The sequence below is a fragment of the Rhinolophus ferrumequinum genome, chromosome 26 (genome assembly GCF_004115265.2).
Source record: "Rhinolophus ferrumequinum isolate MPI-CBG mRhiFer1 chromosome 26, mRhiFer1_v1.p, whole genome shotgun sequence".
Taxonomy (NCBI): domain Eukaryota; kingdom Metazoa; phylum Chordata; class Mammalia; order Chiroptera; family Rhinolophidae; genus Rhinolophus; species Rhinolophus ferrumequinum.
In genome coordinates, this window is record NC_046309.1 from 10,720,337 (window position 1) to 10,736,165 (window position 15,829).

The 15,829-nt window shown below is 38.9% G+C and overlaps 1 protein-coding gene across 1 annotated transcript in view; it reads right to left on the reverse strand.

The window, feature by feature from the left end:
* Positions 1-15,829, reverse strand: part of AKR1D1 (aldo-keto reductase family 1 member D1) — a 40,036-nt gene that overhangs the window by 18,974 nt on the left and 5,233 nt on the right. The window contains exons 2-3 of the mRNA XM_033099284.1: positions 7,526-7,693; positions 4,332-4,448 (exon numbers count right to left, since the gene is read on the reverse strand). Of these exons, the coding sequence (XP_032955175.1) occupies positions 4,332-4,448; positions 7,526-7,693 (285 nt within the window). The remainder of the gene's footprint in view (positions 1-4,331; positions 4,449-7,525; positions 7,694-15,829) is intronic.

Here is a 15,829-nt window from a genome sequence, read left to right on the forward strand (position 1 = left end):
TTTCCTTCCACCGTCTCACCTGAATGAAACTTTCCCCTGGGATAACACCTTCTTTAGCAAAGACAGTTTTGTCTCAATTTCCTTCTGTCTCACCGAGAGCAGGAAAGGGCTCCTTTCTCCTTGATGCCATGTCATCCTTCATGCTAATTGCTCTTTCTGTCTCTGATTTCCAGGCTCTTTGACCTTCTCAGTATTTATGACCCATATTCCCACTCCAGTCTCCTTTCACAATTCTTGCCTTTTGCATTCCGAATTTTACTTCTGTTTTGGAATAGTTTTATGCCTCTATAATTAACTCTGTTAAATAATTGTTATTTTCCCAGATTTTAATTAAGTCCCTATCAATGCTGAACCCATGTTAGATATTTCTATGATGTTCCCTTTACGCTCCCACTGGATCCCTCATCTGGATAAGCCCATTGTCTTTTTTCTCCACTTCTGCTTCTACTGTAAGGCATTATTAGAATATTTCAACCCTCTAAAAACCCACGCCATTGACTCTCGTGTTTCCCCGAAAATAAGACCTACCCTGAAAATAAGCCCCAGTTAAGATCGTCAGCCAGACGGACTCATTTAGTACATTATGACGATGTTCCAGAAGAAGATGACATGACTGTATTTGAATAAATGTAGATTGTTGTACATGAAAAGTAAGACATCCCCTGAAAAGATGCCCTAATGTGTCTTTTGGAGCAAAAATTCATATAAGACCTGGTCTTATTTTTGGGGAAACACGGTAGTAACTTCATCTTTTAAAAATGTCTAATCATGATTTTTTGTGTTTATATTTTGTTGTTCTGAAATTGTCTGCTTGTTAACATGGCATTTAAAAAAAGTGCTAAATTATTTTAGCAAGAAAGATCTTTTTTGCTTAAAGAAATCATGAGATTCAAAAAGCATGTGATAGTTTAGCTTCAAAGATTGATTCCTCAATTGCAGAAATAACAGGTCCAGCTAGGAGGTAATGTCATTAAATTGTGTCATTTCTCACTGTTAAAAGTTTTACCTTCTCTGTGTCCTTGAACCTTGATCCCATCTAAGAATAGGAATATAAATTCTCTGTTTACCTTCTCTGAAAAGATTTTATAAGTCATTAGTCAGACACAGAGAAGTAAACTCTATTTTCTCACTTTTAAATACACGTTCTTTCTAAAGAACCCGTATTTTGATACTCAGCTTAGAAATTTGCCATTTGAACAAGAGTCTAAGTTTGCTGAGTGAGGAGGAGAGTTGAGGTCGTAGCTGAGTGAGGAGGAGAGTTGAGGTCATAACTGCCAAGAGCCTGAAAAAAAAAATCACTGTCGCCCACAGGGTATAGGAATGGTTTGACTTGTAAGGATAAGGCAGAAGGGGCAGTGTAGTATAGGGGAACAAGTATGGGCTTGGCCCTGATGGGCTTTAGATCCCGGTTCTAATGGACTTTACACCTGAGTTAGCTAGTTCATTGCCTGGGGCCTCAACTTTCTCTTTTGTGAAATGAAGACATTCTGTATATTGGGATATATCATTACTGAGGTTCTATTCCACCTGAATCTCATAATATTATCTTTCATTTATTATCTCTGAAATGCCAAGCAATGTGTGAGTAACTTCCCATATATAATTTTGACTCCTCACAACACTTGGCAAGTTAGTTATTATTGTCTCCATTCACTGACAATGAAATTGAAGTTCAGAAAGATCAAAGTGACCATGCTAGTAAGTAATAAAGCTGAAAGTCAGTCCCTCTTCTGTGTCAGTCCAAAGCCCCTACTCTTTCCACTGTACCATGTTTAGGTGATGTGTAAAGAGATCAGGTACTAACTTGACCAAGTCATCTGGCTCGGGGGACAGAGGTGGGATTCAAACTAGGTAGCCTGACTCTGGAGCCCATGGTGCTTACCACCATGCTGAGTGACCTCTAAGTAATGAGTACAGTGGGGATCTGTTAGTTTACTTTTTACCATCCTTATGCCATCTTCTCTGGAGGAGCTCTTTCTATAATGTTTGTGTGGGCTGATCTAGGCTCCCACTCTTGGCCGTAGATGTCAATCAGTCATCCACGCCCTTACAGCAAAAATTAGTCAGTAACAGGTACAAGACCCAAGCAAGGCTAATCAGTATTTCTAAGCTGCATTGATGATGTAGGCTTGGCATGTCAATAGCCATTTTGCTGTCATGTAGAGAGAGATTTTTGAGAATGAAACCAACCTGAACATGGAGATAGAGAAAGGGCCAGAATGCAGATACATAGTTGGAACTTCTAGTTGTGCCTGAATTAGATATCCCTTGGAATTCTTAGTTCCCCTGTCTGCTAAAACCAATTTGAGTTGGATTTTTGCCATTTATAACAAGAGTCCTGACTAATACAAAGGTGTTGGGGTATGGCAAGTAATGGACAAAAAAATATGGAATTGGCTAGGTCAGTACGGAATTGTAGACAGTGAGAATTTTCCCATATTCAGCTGAGAATTGGCTATTCTTGCTATGCAGTGGCATGGCATCTGCTTAAATCGTTGCCTTGTTGTATCTTGAGACTCAGACAATGGGGCTACTAAGATGAGAGCTTGAAGGGACTTAGTGGAAAAATGTTGGGTGTTAGAGTTTGTTGGCCACATTTGCAGTCTTTACTCAGGTTCTGAAGAAATATAAATGTGTTTATTGCTGCTGGTTTGTAAGACAAGAGGCAAGATGATATTTTGCTAAAACAGGTACTTTCTGCTTCTGGATACCATCCAGAACGGCAGAAGTTCAGATGTGAACCTTCTAGAGGTAGAAAAGTCAGTGCCAGCCAAGACAGGGAGATAAGAATCTTAAAGGGAAATAAAATTGGACTCTGGGAGAATTCTGGCTGTCAGTATCTCTCCGAGGGCAAGATCTCAGGTCAGGGTGCCCTACCCAAAAAAGGTGCATCATCCAATGAGATGCAGACCAGGTGCAAGGAACACATTATCTGTGCCTCCCTTGTATTATTTCAGGCCAGACTGAGGCTAATCAGGTCAGGACTGAACAGATGAGCAGAACAAGGAGGTTCTTTACTAAGAGGCGGAAACCACAGGCGAAGGATTAGATATAAGAAATGTGACCTGATAAGATTTCTAGTTTTAGTAAGTAGTTTTTTCATGGAGCTGACTGAATGGGAATTTACTGAAAGCCTAGCAAACTTTTAAAGGATCTTGTCTTGTCTGTGAAATTCCAACCTGGCCAATAAAAGCCTTTGATTACCAAGGTCATTGTGAAGCCTGCAAACCTGTATCTACAGGACGTAGGATGCAAAGGGGGAGTCTTCTCCAAAGTCCATCTTGGAGGTGACCACGGGGAAGAGTCAACACGCAAGGTGCTTCCAGGGAACAGAACAGGGGTAGCCCAGTTGGCTGTGTAGAGTCGTGTCCCTCAGCACGATCTGATTTGCCTCGTGCACAAGTGACCAGTTTCATTTTCAATCTTTCCTTCCCTCAACGAAATTTTAAAGCAGTTGCTGATCTTCAGCAGTGTATATGGGGTGTGTTGTTGGTGGTTAAATTAACACTGAGTCCATAGATTGAGAACATTCAAGGAAGAAGTTCATGTGGACTAGAGGACTAGAGATCACACCCTGGGCTTAGAGCTGACTCCTCAGACCTGACCATTCTTTGGGTTGTTTCCCTTTGGAGGGGCTGGAGGGTGAGTAAGTTTTCAGTTGTGTGTATTACTTTGCACTGTGTGGTGCAGGGACATTTTCATGACTATGTCAGTGGGCAGAAGGGTGTGTCTGGATGCTGGACAGCTAGAATGTGAACTAGAGTTTGGGGACTACGTGATGGTTTGATGGAGAGTTTAAACTACAGTTGTAAAAACATATAATAAAAAGTGCATTGGGTTATGAATCAAGAAACACGGGACCTAGGGCTGAGCATGTTACGTATATTCTTTCTGGGCATTTGTTGGCTTGGTTGTTGGTGCTGTGTGATTTAGGGTAACAAAGCCATAACATTCTATGGTGCCAAGTAACGAACTAGCTTCATGCACATGAACATGTTTCCTCGAAAATAAGACCTACCTGGACAATCAGCTCTAATGCGTCTTTTGGAGCAAAAATTAATATAAGACCTGGTCTTATATTATATCATATTAAATTTATAAGACCCAGTATAATATTATATTATATTATATTATATTATATTATATTATATTATATTATATTACACCCGGTCTTACATTATAGTAAAATAAGACTGGGTCATATTAATTTTTGCTCCAAAAAACACATTAGAGCTGATTGTCCGGCTAGGTCTTATTTTCAGGGAAATGCAGTAGCAGCTGGCTCATGGTTGCCAGAGACAGAGGCCAAACCTTCAGGTATCTGAACTTACCTTAAAAGCCATGGGTACTTCAATGATGTAAAGATCGACATAATCTAGCTGGAGGACGCTGAGTGTCTTTTCCAGGGTTGGGCGAACCCACTCCGGGTCAAGCTTTGTAGCCCACAGCTGAAAGAATAAAAGGAGGGTAGTTAACTAACATCCATGCTATTTTTTTTCCTTCTCTTTGTTTTTCGTTTTTACAATAATCTGGACCTTTATTCTTTACAAAGCTTTCATACACATTTTATTCACTCATTTCATTTCGCAAAAATATGTGTATGCTGCAGTTTCATTCGAGTATTGGTAAGCTAATATAACATGTGACACCCAGAGTATAATTTTATCATAATACCGCACCACAGACTTAAAGATCCACCTGAATTACAGAGGGCGTAATTCGGAGATAAAGTCTTCCTATCTGCAAAGTGCTAATTTCGTAACTGACTCTCAGCACTTAGACTTTTCCGTTGTGTAACTAGGAAACGTGTATCTAACTAGCTGTGCTGACCTGGCCTGGCACTTTATTTTCATGTCACTCTGATAAAGATGTGTTTCACCCGAGCGAGAAGTATGATTGCGTGGGTGACTTCACTGGATCCTTCATATTGTAACAGACAGTCCAGAAGCTGGTGAAATTTTAAATTATTTCAAAGGTGTCGAATCCCTTTCACTGCTCCTTTGTTCTCATTTGGTCCTACTCCGACCCCAAAGAAATTCTGCCATTTCCTACTAAGAAGTTACTGGATCTCTGGCTGAACCGATAATGTCACCAAAATGATTGGGTAGGAGACCCCAGCCTCATTCCACAACAGAGGCCAACAATTGGACAGCAATTCACGAATGAAAATGGGGAGATATGGAGGTCAAAGGGTTCAAACTTCCAGTTATAAGGTGAATAAATTCTGAGGATCTAATGTATAGTGTGGTGATTATAGTTAGTAAAACTATTATCTATTTGAAAGTTGCTAAGAGAGTAGACTTTAAATGTTCTCACCACAGAAAAGACATGGTAATTATGTGAGAGGATGGAGGTATTAGCTAATGCCACGGTGGTCATCATTTTGCAGTATCTAAGTGTATGAAATCAGCATGCTGTACACCTTAAAGTCACACAGTGTTATATGTCAACATCTCAATAGGCTGAAAAAAATGAATAAAAGAAACTTCGATAGCTTAACAAAAACAGAAAAAGGAAAAATAAATTACCTGATCTCTAAAGTGTTAGGTAATGAAAGATTAAGGCTTGGGTGGTCAAACCAGGGCATGTATATCCTTGAAGTCTGTAAAACATAGGGTGCTGAGGGGGTACTCAGAGCCTCAGGATAAATTAGTACATTTTCTTGGAGCATCACATTTGCTCAAAGATTCCTTTGGGAAAAAAAGTTTTCAATTTCTGTACCCTTTTGGTCACTAGTAAGGGCAAGCAAAATTGGTAAAATTTGATTTTTTTTTTCTATGTTGGATAATTATTTTGTTTTTCTTGTCTTAAAAGAACAGAGAAGAGAAAACTTAATATGGAGAGAGTACTGGAAAAATGTGTTTTTGCTGTTACTGTGGACCCCTTTGGTGTTATTGTGTCATCCCTGTTAAGCGAAAATTCTGTTTTATATATTTTCATTTCTTTTTATTCAGCACTAGCTTTGTGATAGGTACTGTTTAAGTGTTTTCTAAATGTTAACTCATAGCAACTTTATGAAAGAATTGATTTAATTCGGTTCAGTATTTCCAACATGATAGACATTGCAACCGCTTTAACTACTTACCAAGGAGATAAGGAGGAAAGTTTTTTGGTTTATTTTTTTTTTTGGTGCTTATTTAAAACCTCATTTTTACACGAAACAAAATGAAACAAAGAAGAATCTATCATGGAAAAAAATGGCAAAGTCTAAAAAATTTTAAGGTAGAACCAATCTTCAAAAATATTTCTGGCTTTGGGCAGGCTGTTTCGGCGTAGGTCCTCAGGGTATGAATTCAAGTTTATTCTTTTCTGGAAACACTTTGAGAGTACCTGTTTAAGGCTGGATGTTTTACTCTAATGAGAGACTGTGTAAGAATAAAATTTTTAGGAATCAAAATTGTAAAGCTGTAATAAAGTGAAAAGCTTCAGGTTGACATTTTGGGACAGTGGCTCCATGTGGCTGCTTGGAAACATAATCCATAAGTGGCGGGTGACTTGGGGAATCGCAAAGCCCTAGAGAGCTTGGAAAGGAGCTTAGTGGGGAGCTGGGAAGAGCAAAATCTGGGGAGCATCTTGTTTTCTTTAGAACCCTCAGGAGAATTGTATTACAAGTTCTCCAAAGTTGTACAGCTTTATTCCTGCAAAGCTGCCTGCAAATACACACCCTATATTTCCACTGGCTTTTATTTGAATCATTATGCTTTATTTTTCTAACTGCTTTTCAATGGATAATGATTTTTAACACTTGGAGATTTAAACTGCTCCAAAGATAGTGATCGAAACAAAATGTGGCATATCCATACAATGGAATATTATTTCGCCATAAAAAAATGAAATTCCGATACATGCTACTACATGTATGAACCCAGAAAACATTATACTAAGTGAAAGAAGTTAAACACAAAAGGCCTCATATTGTATGATTCCATTGGTGTGAAATGTGCAAATAGAAAAACTATAGAGATGGAAAGTAGATCAGTGATTGCTAGTGACTGGGGGAGAAGGATAAATAGGAAGTCACTGCCAGTGGGTGTGAGGTTTCTTTTTGGAGTGATGAAAATATTCTGGAATTAGGTAGTGGTTGTGGTTGTGCAACTTTGGGAATATACTAAAGAGCACTGATTTAAAATGCTGAACTTCATGGTATGTGAATTATAGTTCAATAAAAAAATTAATGATCTATGGACAAATAGGCTCACACAAAAGAAAAAGAAGGTTGCCCTTTTAAAGAAAGCTTTGGCAAAGGCGTATGTAATATGAACCACACCCCCTTCCCTCCACTCCACACATTTTTGCTTTGTAGATTTGCTTCTGTCCATATTGTTTTAAATCCATGCCCATGTGTGAAGAAGGAGCTGTGCCCTAACCTTCAAGGAGCTTACTAGTCCCTAAATTCTTGGCAAGAGTAAGGAATTCGGCAGTTGAGAATTCGCATCTCTTGGTGAATCCAAAATTCTTTAGCAGAGAAAAGTGGCATCAGGTCTACCATTAAAATAAGGAGATGGAGGTGAAGGGAAGGCCTCACCTTTCCGCAGTAGAAAATATCCTCTCTCTGCACCTTTCCTTCTGCTATCTTCTCCCTGATAGCTTCCCCCACTTCATGCTCGTTCTTGTAGATGTAGGCCCCATCAATGTGCCGGTACCCCGTATCGATGGCCATCTTCACTGCTGTCAAACAGTCCCCCTTAGAGGTCTGAAATGACAAGGGGTTTGGGAGAAATGATTCTGGAGTTTAATCATTAGTCATCTGGATACTTTGCTGTATATTGTTTTAGAGTGAAAATGACAAATTCCCAATTCCATGCTGTTGTAATTGGAAGACAGTATCTGGAGGCTGGAGAAACTGACCTCTCAGGGAGCATCCTACCCTCAGTGGGAGACTCCATCCATGCCAGGTCTGCCCTCAGCTTTGAAGCTTCAAAAATGTGACTTGATCAATTTTACCAGTGACAGGAGACGTCATGGTAGCCATATTATAGGAGGGCATAGGTTCATTGAAGAAGGCTCAATTATAAATCAGATGTTTGGGTGAATAAACTGAATTATATCCACAGAACGCAATACTACCCAATAATAAAAAGGAATGAACTATTGATACATACAGCAACATGGATGAATATCAAACAGCTATACATAAGAAAAGAAGCCAGACGAAAAAGTGTAAATAAATACTTTATGATTCCATTTATAGAAAATGCTAGAAAATGAAAACTAAACTATAGTGACAGACAGATCACTGATTGCTTGGGGTGGACATAGGTGGCAGGAAAGGATGTTTTTCTCTGTTTCCTCTTTTTTTATTTTTATGTTTCGTATCTCAGCTCTGGATTTTTGTTTTGTGGGTACCGTGAGGTTTGTATATAATGTCTCATAGATAACATAGTCCTTTTCTGATAACATCTTATCTTCATTCACCTATACAAGTTCCATTCTTTTACTCCTCCCTTTTTATGTTGTTACGAGGTTTCTTTGAACTCATTCTCTCTTAGTTCCTTCTTTGAACTCTCTCTTTCATATGATCTATTTCCAATGCTTTCTAATAGATTCTTCATCTCGTTTATTGAGTTCTTCAGCTCCAGAATTTCTGTTTTTTTGTTGTTGTTGTTGTTGTTTTTTATAGTTTCAATCTCTTTGGTAAAGTACGTCTTCTATTTATTAATGCTATTCCTGAGCTCATTGAGTTGTCTGAGTTTTCTTGTATATCATTGAGTTTCTTCATGATTGCTATTTTGAATTCTCTGTCATTTAGATCACTATCTGCCATGACTTTCAGTTTGGTTTTTGGAGAATTGTCATTTTTTCCCTATGTTGTCACATTACCTTGGTTGGTCATGGTGCTTGATATGTTGCAGGTTCATTTGAAGTAGTGAATATTTTCTTATTTAGGTACCATTTTGATTTTAACAGTTCAGCAGGTTGATAGTTAGAGGTCTTTGTTTTCCATTAGATGGTGCCTAGTAGTTTTTGTTGTCTCTTACCTACGCTAGTTGTGCCTCTGGGATGTGTGGGTGGGGGACTGTCGCTGTGGTCATGGGAGTTGCCACGTGGGTGGCAGGGTGGTGAGTGTTCCCACTGTGTTTCTGTCATCTAGGTCTTGGGACACTACGACTGTGGTAGGGGATGTGGTGGGTGGGAGGGAGCTGGGTTGCGAGCCCATACGCTGTTACCTGGTTCCCTTTCCCGCTGGTACCACTGTACTGTGGCTGGGAGACCATAGACATGTCTCCACTGCGGCTACCATGCTCCACTGCAGTTGGTAGAGGGAGCGAATCTCAAGCACCAACCACTGTTTCTACCCACTTCCCCTCCATTGGGCCATAGTGTGGGGGCCGCACCCCACTTCCTTCACCTGTCCATTAGTTAGGGCCGTGGGCTTAGCCACAGTGGCTGGGGAGCTGCATCTACAGGTACAATCCCTGTCTTTCCCCTCATCCTGCCTCCCCTACATGTTCCAGTACACACGCCTTCAGTTCTACCAATGTGTGGATGTCTCAAGGTTGCCAGTGTGTTAAGCAGAGGAACCTGTTTCATTTAGAAGTTTGATTAGTTGTAGATTTAAGGGGAGATACACAGGTGTCTACACACTCTGCCATGATGCTCTATGATAACACTTTAAATATACAAGAGTATGTCTTAACATATAGATGGCCAAGAGACACATGAAAAGATGCTCAATGTCACTAATCATCAGAGAAATGCAAATTAAAACAACAATTAAATGCTAATTAAAATCACACCTTTGAGAATGGTTATCATCAATAAAGCAACAAACAACAAGTGTTGGCGGGAATATGGAGAAAAGGGAACCCTTGTGCACTTCTGCTGGGATTGTAAATGGGTGCAGCCACTATGGAAAACAGTATGAATGTTCCTTTAAAAATAAAAAATAGAACTACCTTATGACCCAGCAATTCTACTTCTGGGTATTTATCTGAAGAAACCCAAAATACTAATTCGAAAAGACATACGCATCCTTATGTTCATTACAGCATTCTTTACAATAGCCAAGATATGGAAGCAACCTGACTGTCCATCAATAAATGATTAGATAAAAAAGATGTGGTACATATATACAATGGAATATTACTTGGCTGTAAAGAAGAATGAAATCTTACCATCTGTGACAACATAGATGGACCTAGAGGGTATTATGTATGCTAAGTGAAATAAGTCAGACAGAAAAAGACAAATACCATATAATTTTACTTATATGTGGAATCTAAAGAACAGCATAAATGAACAAATAAAAGAGAAACAGACTCATAGATACAGAAAACAAATTGATGGTTGCCAGATGGAAGGGGGGTTGGAGGCTGGGTGAAAAAGGTGAAGGAAGTAAGAAGTACCATTGGTGGTGACAAAATAGTCATGGGGATGTAAAGTACAGCATAGGGAATATAGTCAATAATACTGCAATTACTATGTATAGTGCCAGGTGGGTACTAGACTTATCAGGGTCACTTTGTAAATTATATCATTATCTAACCACTATGCGGTATACCTGAAAGTAATATAGAATGTGAACTATAATTGAAAATAATAATAATAAAAAAGAGTGTGTCAGTTTAGTTATGTTTTTTCTTAATGAGAAATGGAAGCCTTGATGGAGATTTCCATCAAGATAAACACTTAGTTTCATCAGATAAAATTTCCAGATTCTTTTAGGTTTTGTGTGCAGGAGACGCTTAATCCTATTTGTTGATTTTTATTGCCCTCATATTTGTATGGTGATCATTCTGATCTCATTCACAAATGTTGAAACTACTTGTGCTTGCTTCTATTAATATTGTCAGTGTTCTAACCAAATGCTTGACAAATCACATCAGACCTGTCAACTCTGGTCCACAGGTATCGATTTGTTGTAAAATGAGCGAGATAAGAAATCTCTTGTATTTCTAGTGGCTTTATAGTTCTGGGCTAGAAATAGGAAGATTTGGGAGCATAAATTGTATTTTCTTTGCCTATTTCAGTTGAAAGTCAGTACTATTGAGAAGAGAAGATGATATGAAAAATGAACAAGCTGGCTACACAGATGGTATTAGAAAATAAGATTAATAGTAACAAATATCAAATAGAGAAAGATACACGCCTTCTAGAAATTCTTTGATTAACATGATTAATAGGGCTTGAACAGAAATCGAGGCCATGAAAATCCCAGACTCTAAAATGAGACGTTACAGATGGACAGCAAGTGTGACAATAAAAGCACAGTGGGAAGAGGAGGCTTCAGGTAGAATCCAGTAATTTACAGGCTTAAAATAAAAATACTACTTTCATTTTCACATGTATGCACTAGTATTAATAAAAAGAATAAAATTTAATATGTGATGATAAATATATCTCAGAAATCTATCACTGAGATTTTGTGGGCTGACACTGACAAACTAGGTACAAAGCTAAAGTAGATTTATTACCAGGGGAAGAACTCAAAACAATGCATATTAGAGTGTATGAGTACCCTTGTATGTTCAAAGATTAACCAAGGAAAGAAGAACAGAAGGAGAGCATTTAGGATTAAAAAGAGAAAGAGAAGCGCTAAGGACGGAGTGTAGTATTGACTGTTAGCCTGAAGTAACATATGAATGGTGCTTTATTTAATAAGATTATGGCACAGAAGAAAGTTAGTAGTGAAAATCTTCAATCATTGAGCCATCATTAAAGAGCCTTTAACTCTTGTTAAAAATATTTTCTCTTAGATGGTGGAAGCAGCAATGAGGTGAATTACTATTTTGGATTTAATTCTAACCAATCTGGAGGAACTAGCTGGAAATGTGGACATAAAAAAATAGTTCCTTGTAATTCTTAAAAGCAGCATAAGAAAATTTTATATAAATTCTGACATGTGTTAGGAAAATCCATTTTAGGAAAGAATCAGAAAGATCAAATAGAACACCATGTTTGGAGACTCAAGTAAGTGATATGATAGAAGAATCTAAAACGCAAAAATTTGACCTAACGATTAAGGACAAGCTCAATCAAATAAAAGTTTTGTTTTCTAAAATGGTTAATAGCCCCCTTCTTTCAGTTAAGGAAGGGGAGAGCCTTAAGGATAAGGTTTCATCCTCCAGGAGGTAACCTGTACCCTTGGTCAACATCCTTTTATGCTGTGTGTCCCCAGTAAGTACAATACTCGAGTCTGAAAACTGAGTAAGAATGAATCATCGTAGCATCACTCCCTTTGATCTACTTGAAAAATGTGTGCTTCCCATCCCTGAATTTTAGGCTCTGTGACTCTAAAGGTCTTAGTTCCCAGGTGAAACCAGGGTCCTATTTCAAGCATTCATCGGAAAGAGTAGCCATACTGGTGGGGGCAAGAGACTTATGATTGGAGGAGGTAGGGCTCCTCCCTTGTTGTACAATGGGACAGGGAAGAAAATATTTGGCACCTAGGTGATCCAATGATACACTCCTTACTGATTTGAATAGTTAACGGACAAGGCAGCAACCATGACCTGAGAGGGTGAGTTGACATCCTCAGACAACTGAAGGATGAGGGTCTGGATCTTAACGTCAGGTAAATCACCTGGCCCAGCAGAGATGTTGGCTAAGGAATCAGGAAATCCAGACTGCACAGTCTGGGAGGGAGATGATAAGTGTAAGTTACAACTTGAAGACAGCTCTAGTGGCAGGAGCTGTACACATCCTGCTGAGTCTACCTCTTTTAAATTTTTTCTTGGAGAGAGATCAAATAACATTCTGGAAGAGCCGTTCCCAGGGGTGAACTTAGCGTATAAAACCAGTAGATCTAATTGGCACCAGTGTAGACTGCAGTGAATGTCATAGTGTGCCCCATTTCCTCAGCTGCCGGAAGTGTTGGCTGCTGATTATTCACATGTGGTTCCCTCTGTGGATGACACGGAGTAGAAAAGCCTGATCTTACCTCGACTCTGTAGCACCATTCGCCTTCCGGAGCTCCCTGTAGGCATGCTAGCAACTGTATCACACTTCGGCTCTCCCCGCTGCACATTCCGGCTTTTCTCACTCCCTAACAGGTCTGGTTCCTGAGAGTGCTCTCCAGGAAACCACCTGCACCTACATCTCCTTCTCAGAGTCTGTGCCCAGAGTCGCCAATTGAAGACACTTGGGTAAAGAAGGATTTCTTAAACAAGCTAGAGAAAGTACTAATGATACATTAAAAGAGTTCTAAATGTGATCACATTAAAATTGAGAAACTCTGTCTATGAAAAGATACCATTAAAAGAGTAAAAAGACAAATGGGAAGAGACATTTTCACATAGATAAAACTGACACAGAAATCATATCCAGATATTTTTTAAAAATCCACCATATCAACAAGAAAAAGGAAATCTAATAAAGAAAAATGCATAGATGGCACAACCACTTTGCAAAAGATATCCAAAATGGCTAATAAAATATGTGAAAAATTAATCTCATCTAAATTATAAAGGAAATGCAAATTAAGACCACAATGAGAGATAATGTCACACTTACCAGCGTTGCATAAATTAAAAAAAACACCAAGTGTTGGTGAGAATGTGGAGCAAGGGGAACTCTCATACAGTATTGTAGGGAATGTACATCATATGACTACTTTGGGAATTATCTATACTGACGTCATCTCTAAACTTGGAGATACTGGTACTCAATGGCATAGCAATTCCACGCCTAGATATATGTACCTTAGAAAAACGCATGCATATATGCAATGACACCTGTGCAGGAGTCTTCGTAGCAATATTGCCTATAAAGCCCCAAGCTGGAAGCAATACAAATGCCGACCAATAGTAAAATGTATAGCAATATAGTCTCATAATTAAATATTATACAGCAATAAAAATAATTGAAGACATGATTAATACCATGGGTGAATCTTACAACATAATATTTAGAAAAAGAGGCAAGACAAAAAAAAAATAATGCATTCAGTGTGTTTCCATTCCTAGAAAGTCCCCAAACTGTCCAAATTAAAATACATCGTTAAAAATGCATGTTAAAGTTACGCAACCCTTAAAAAAAAGCAAGAAAATAATTGCCATAGACATTATAAGAGCAATTATCTCTTGAGGGAGGGAGGGTTTTAGATTGAGAAGGGCACACAGAGGGCTTCTGGGGTTGGGTGTGTTCTAATTTTAAATCTGGGTTGTGGTTACACAGATGTTCGTTTTGAAAGTATTTGTCTCTTTCTACATACATTATATTTCAAAATTTTAAGTATTCAAAAAAGGAGTTAGCGAAATAAGGAGTAAGTGACTCAAATACATTTCAAAACCTTAGATCCAAAGAATTTAATAACCTGAGCCTAAAACATAATTTTTGGCCTTGGATCTCTTACCATTCACTCTTCTTTGCCTGGATCTAATTGGTTGCCAAGCTTTGTAGAGCTTACCCTAATGATTTGTAGCCTTCAGCCAACTTACTTCCCTCCTAGGTTCCAGCCAAATTATTTTCCTCATAGCCATCAGCCAAGTTCAAGTCATTATTTTTTGCCTGATTTATTATAGAAGCTCTCTCACTTGATTTCTATGTATTCTGTCTCTTCTCATTTTAGTTCATTTTAACTTTGGCAGGTTAATATTTTTGAAATATGAACCTACATTTTTCTCCCTGATATTTTTTTGTTACCTTCTATTGCACCACCAAACCACTTTTTACAGCTGATGGGCGGCATCCATTGCCTCTAGAGAGGAAAGACGTAACAAAATGCAGAAGTCAGTTCTTGGTGTTTGATTTCTCAAAGTCAAGGCCTCTGTGTCTGGAGTGTGAAGGGGTCTCAGGTACTGGAAAGAACTCAGGATACACACTATACTAAAAGTAAAAACAAACACTGATTTTTTTCCCCCTTTGTTCTTTGACCCTCAAAATATTAGCCCATGTGGTGCTTTACAAAAATACAAATGAGTTGCCATTACTTAAAAATTAATGATTACTTTATAATACTCTCTGAAAAGAGTTAGAAGATCAGGCCGTACCCGCCCCTTGTTTATGCATGGCTATTGGCTGTAGTGGAGAAACTGCCATCCTCTTTTCAAATGGTGAGTGAAATCTTGTGTCTTTGACTGACTATCGTCTCCTGATGGTAGTTGCATGTGTTTTCTTTTTGTGGCAAAGAAGAAAATAAAACATTTCTTTTGCTCATGTCTGCTATCAAAGTGGGAAAGCAGATCAAAATGGAGAAATAGGTTTAGTTCCCCAGGGCCACTTATTTGTGCTTCCTGCTAGTCCCTGACCCCTTTAGGTAGAGATTATGAGACCACTCTCACCCCTGACACAGATTCTTGACCAAACTCTAACTGAGCTCTTTTCTAGCATGGACTTCCATGATTATCTCTGCATTGGCCAATGTGATCAAGAATCCTGCTAAGTCAGTTTGGCAACAACATCCCATCCTATCCTCGATATCTGATCACCTTCGGGATCGAATCAGGTTCCTCATCCCCCAGCTCTGGTCGCCCAGCTCTGTCTTCAGCAAGAATCCTGTTGGGTCAGATTAATCAGAACCCCCCTTTATCCCTGATGTTTCCTCTCCGTAACTTTCTATTCACTGACCCCGTCCAGCTCTTGGCTGTAAATCCCCTTTCCTGGACTGTCTTCAGAGTTGAGCCCAATGTCTCCTATTGCAGAATTCCATCATGGTGGTCCCTACGCCTATCACCACAGCCCTTCCCCATGAAGAGTCTTCCTTCCCACGCTTTAACAAGTGTCATTGAATAATTATTTTCCTTCAGCAACCTGTCTCCAGTATTAAAAAAAAATACTTGATGTAAGAACAAAGCTTTGCATTCTGCAGGTGAAACAGGTTCCCTGGGTTGAGAGGAAGAGGGGCATTAGATGGGCACTGAGGAGAAGGCAAGGACTGTTTAAAGGATGG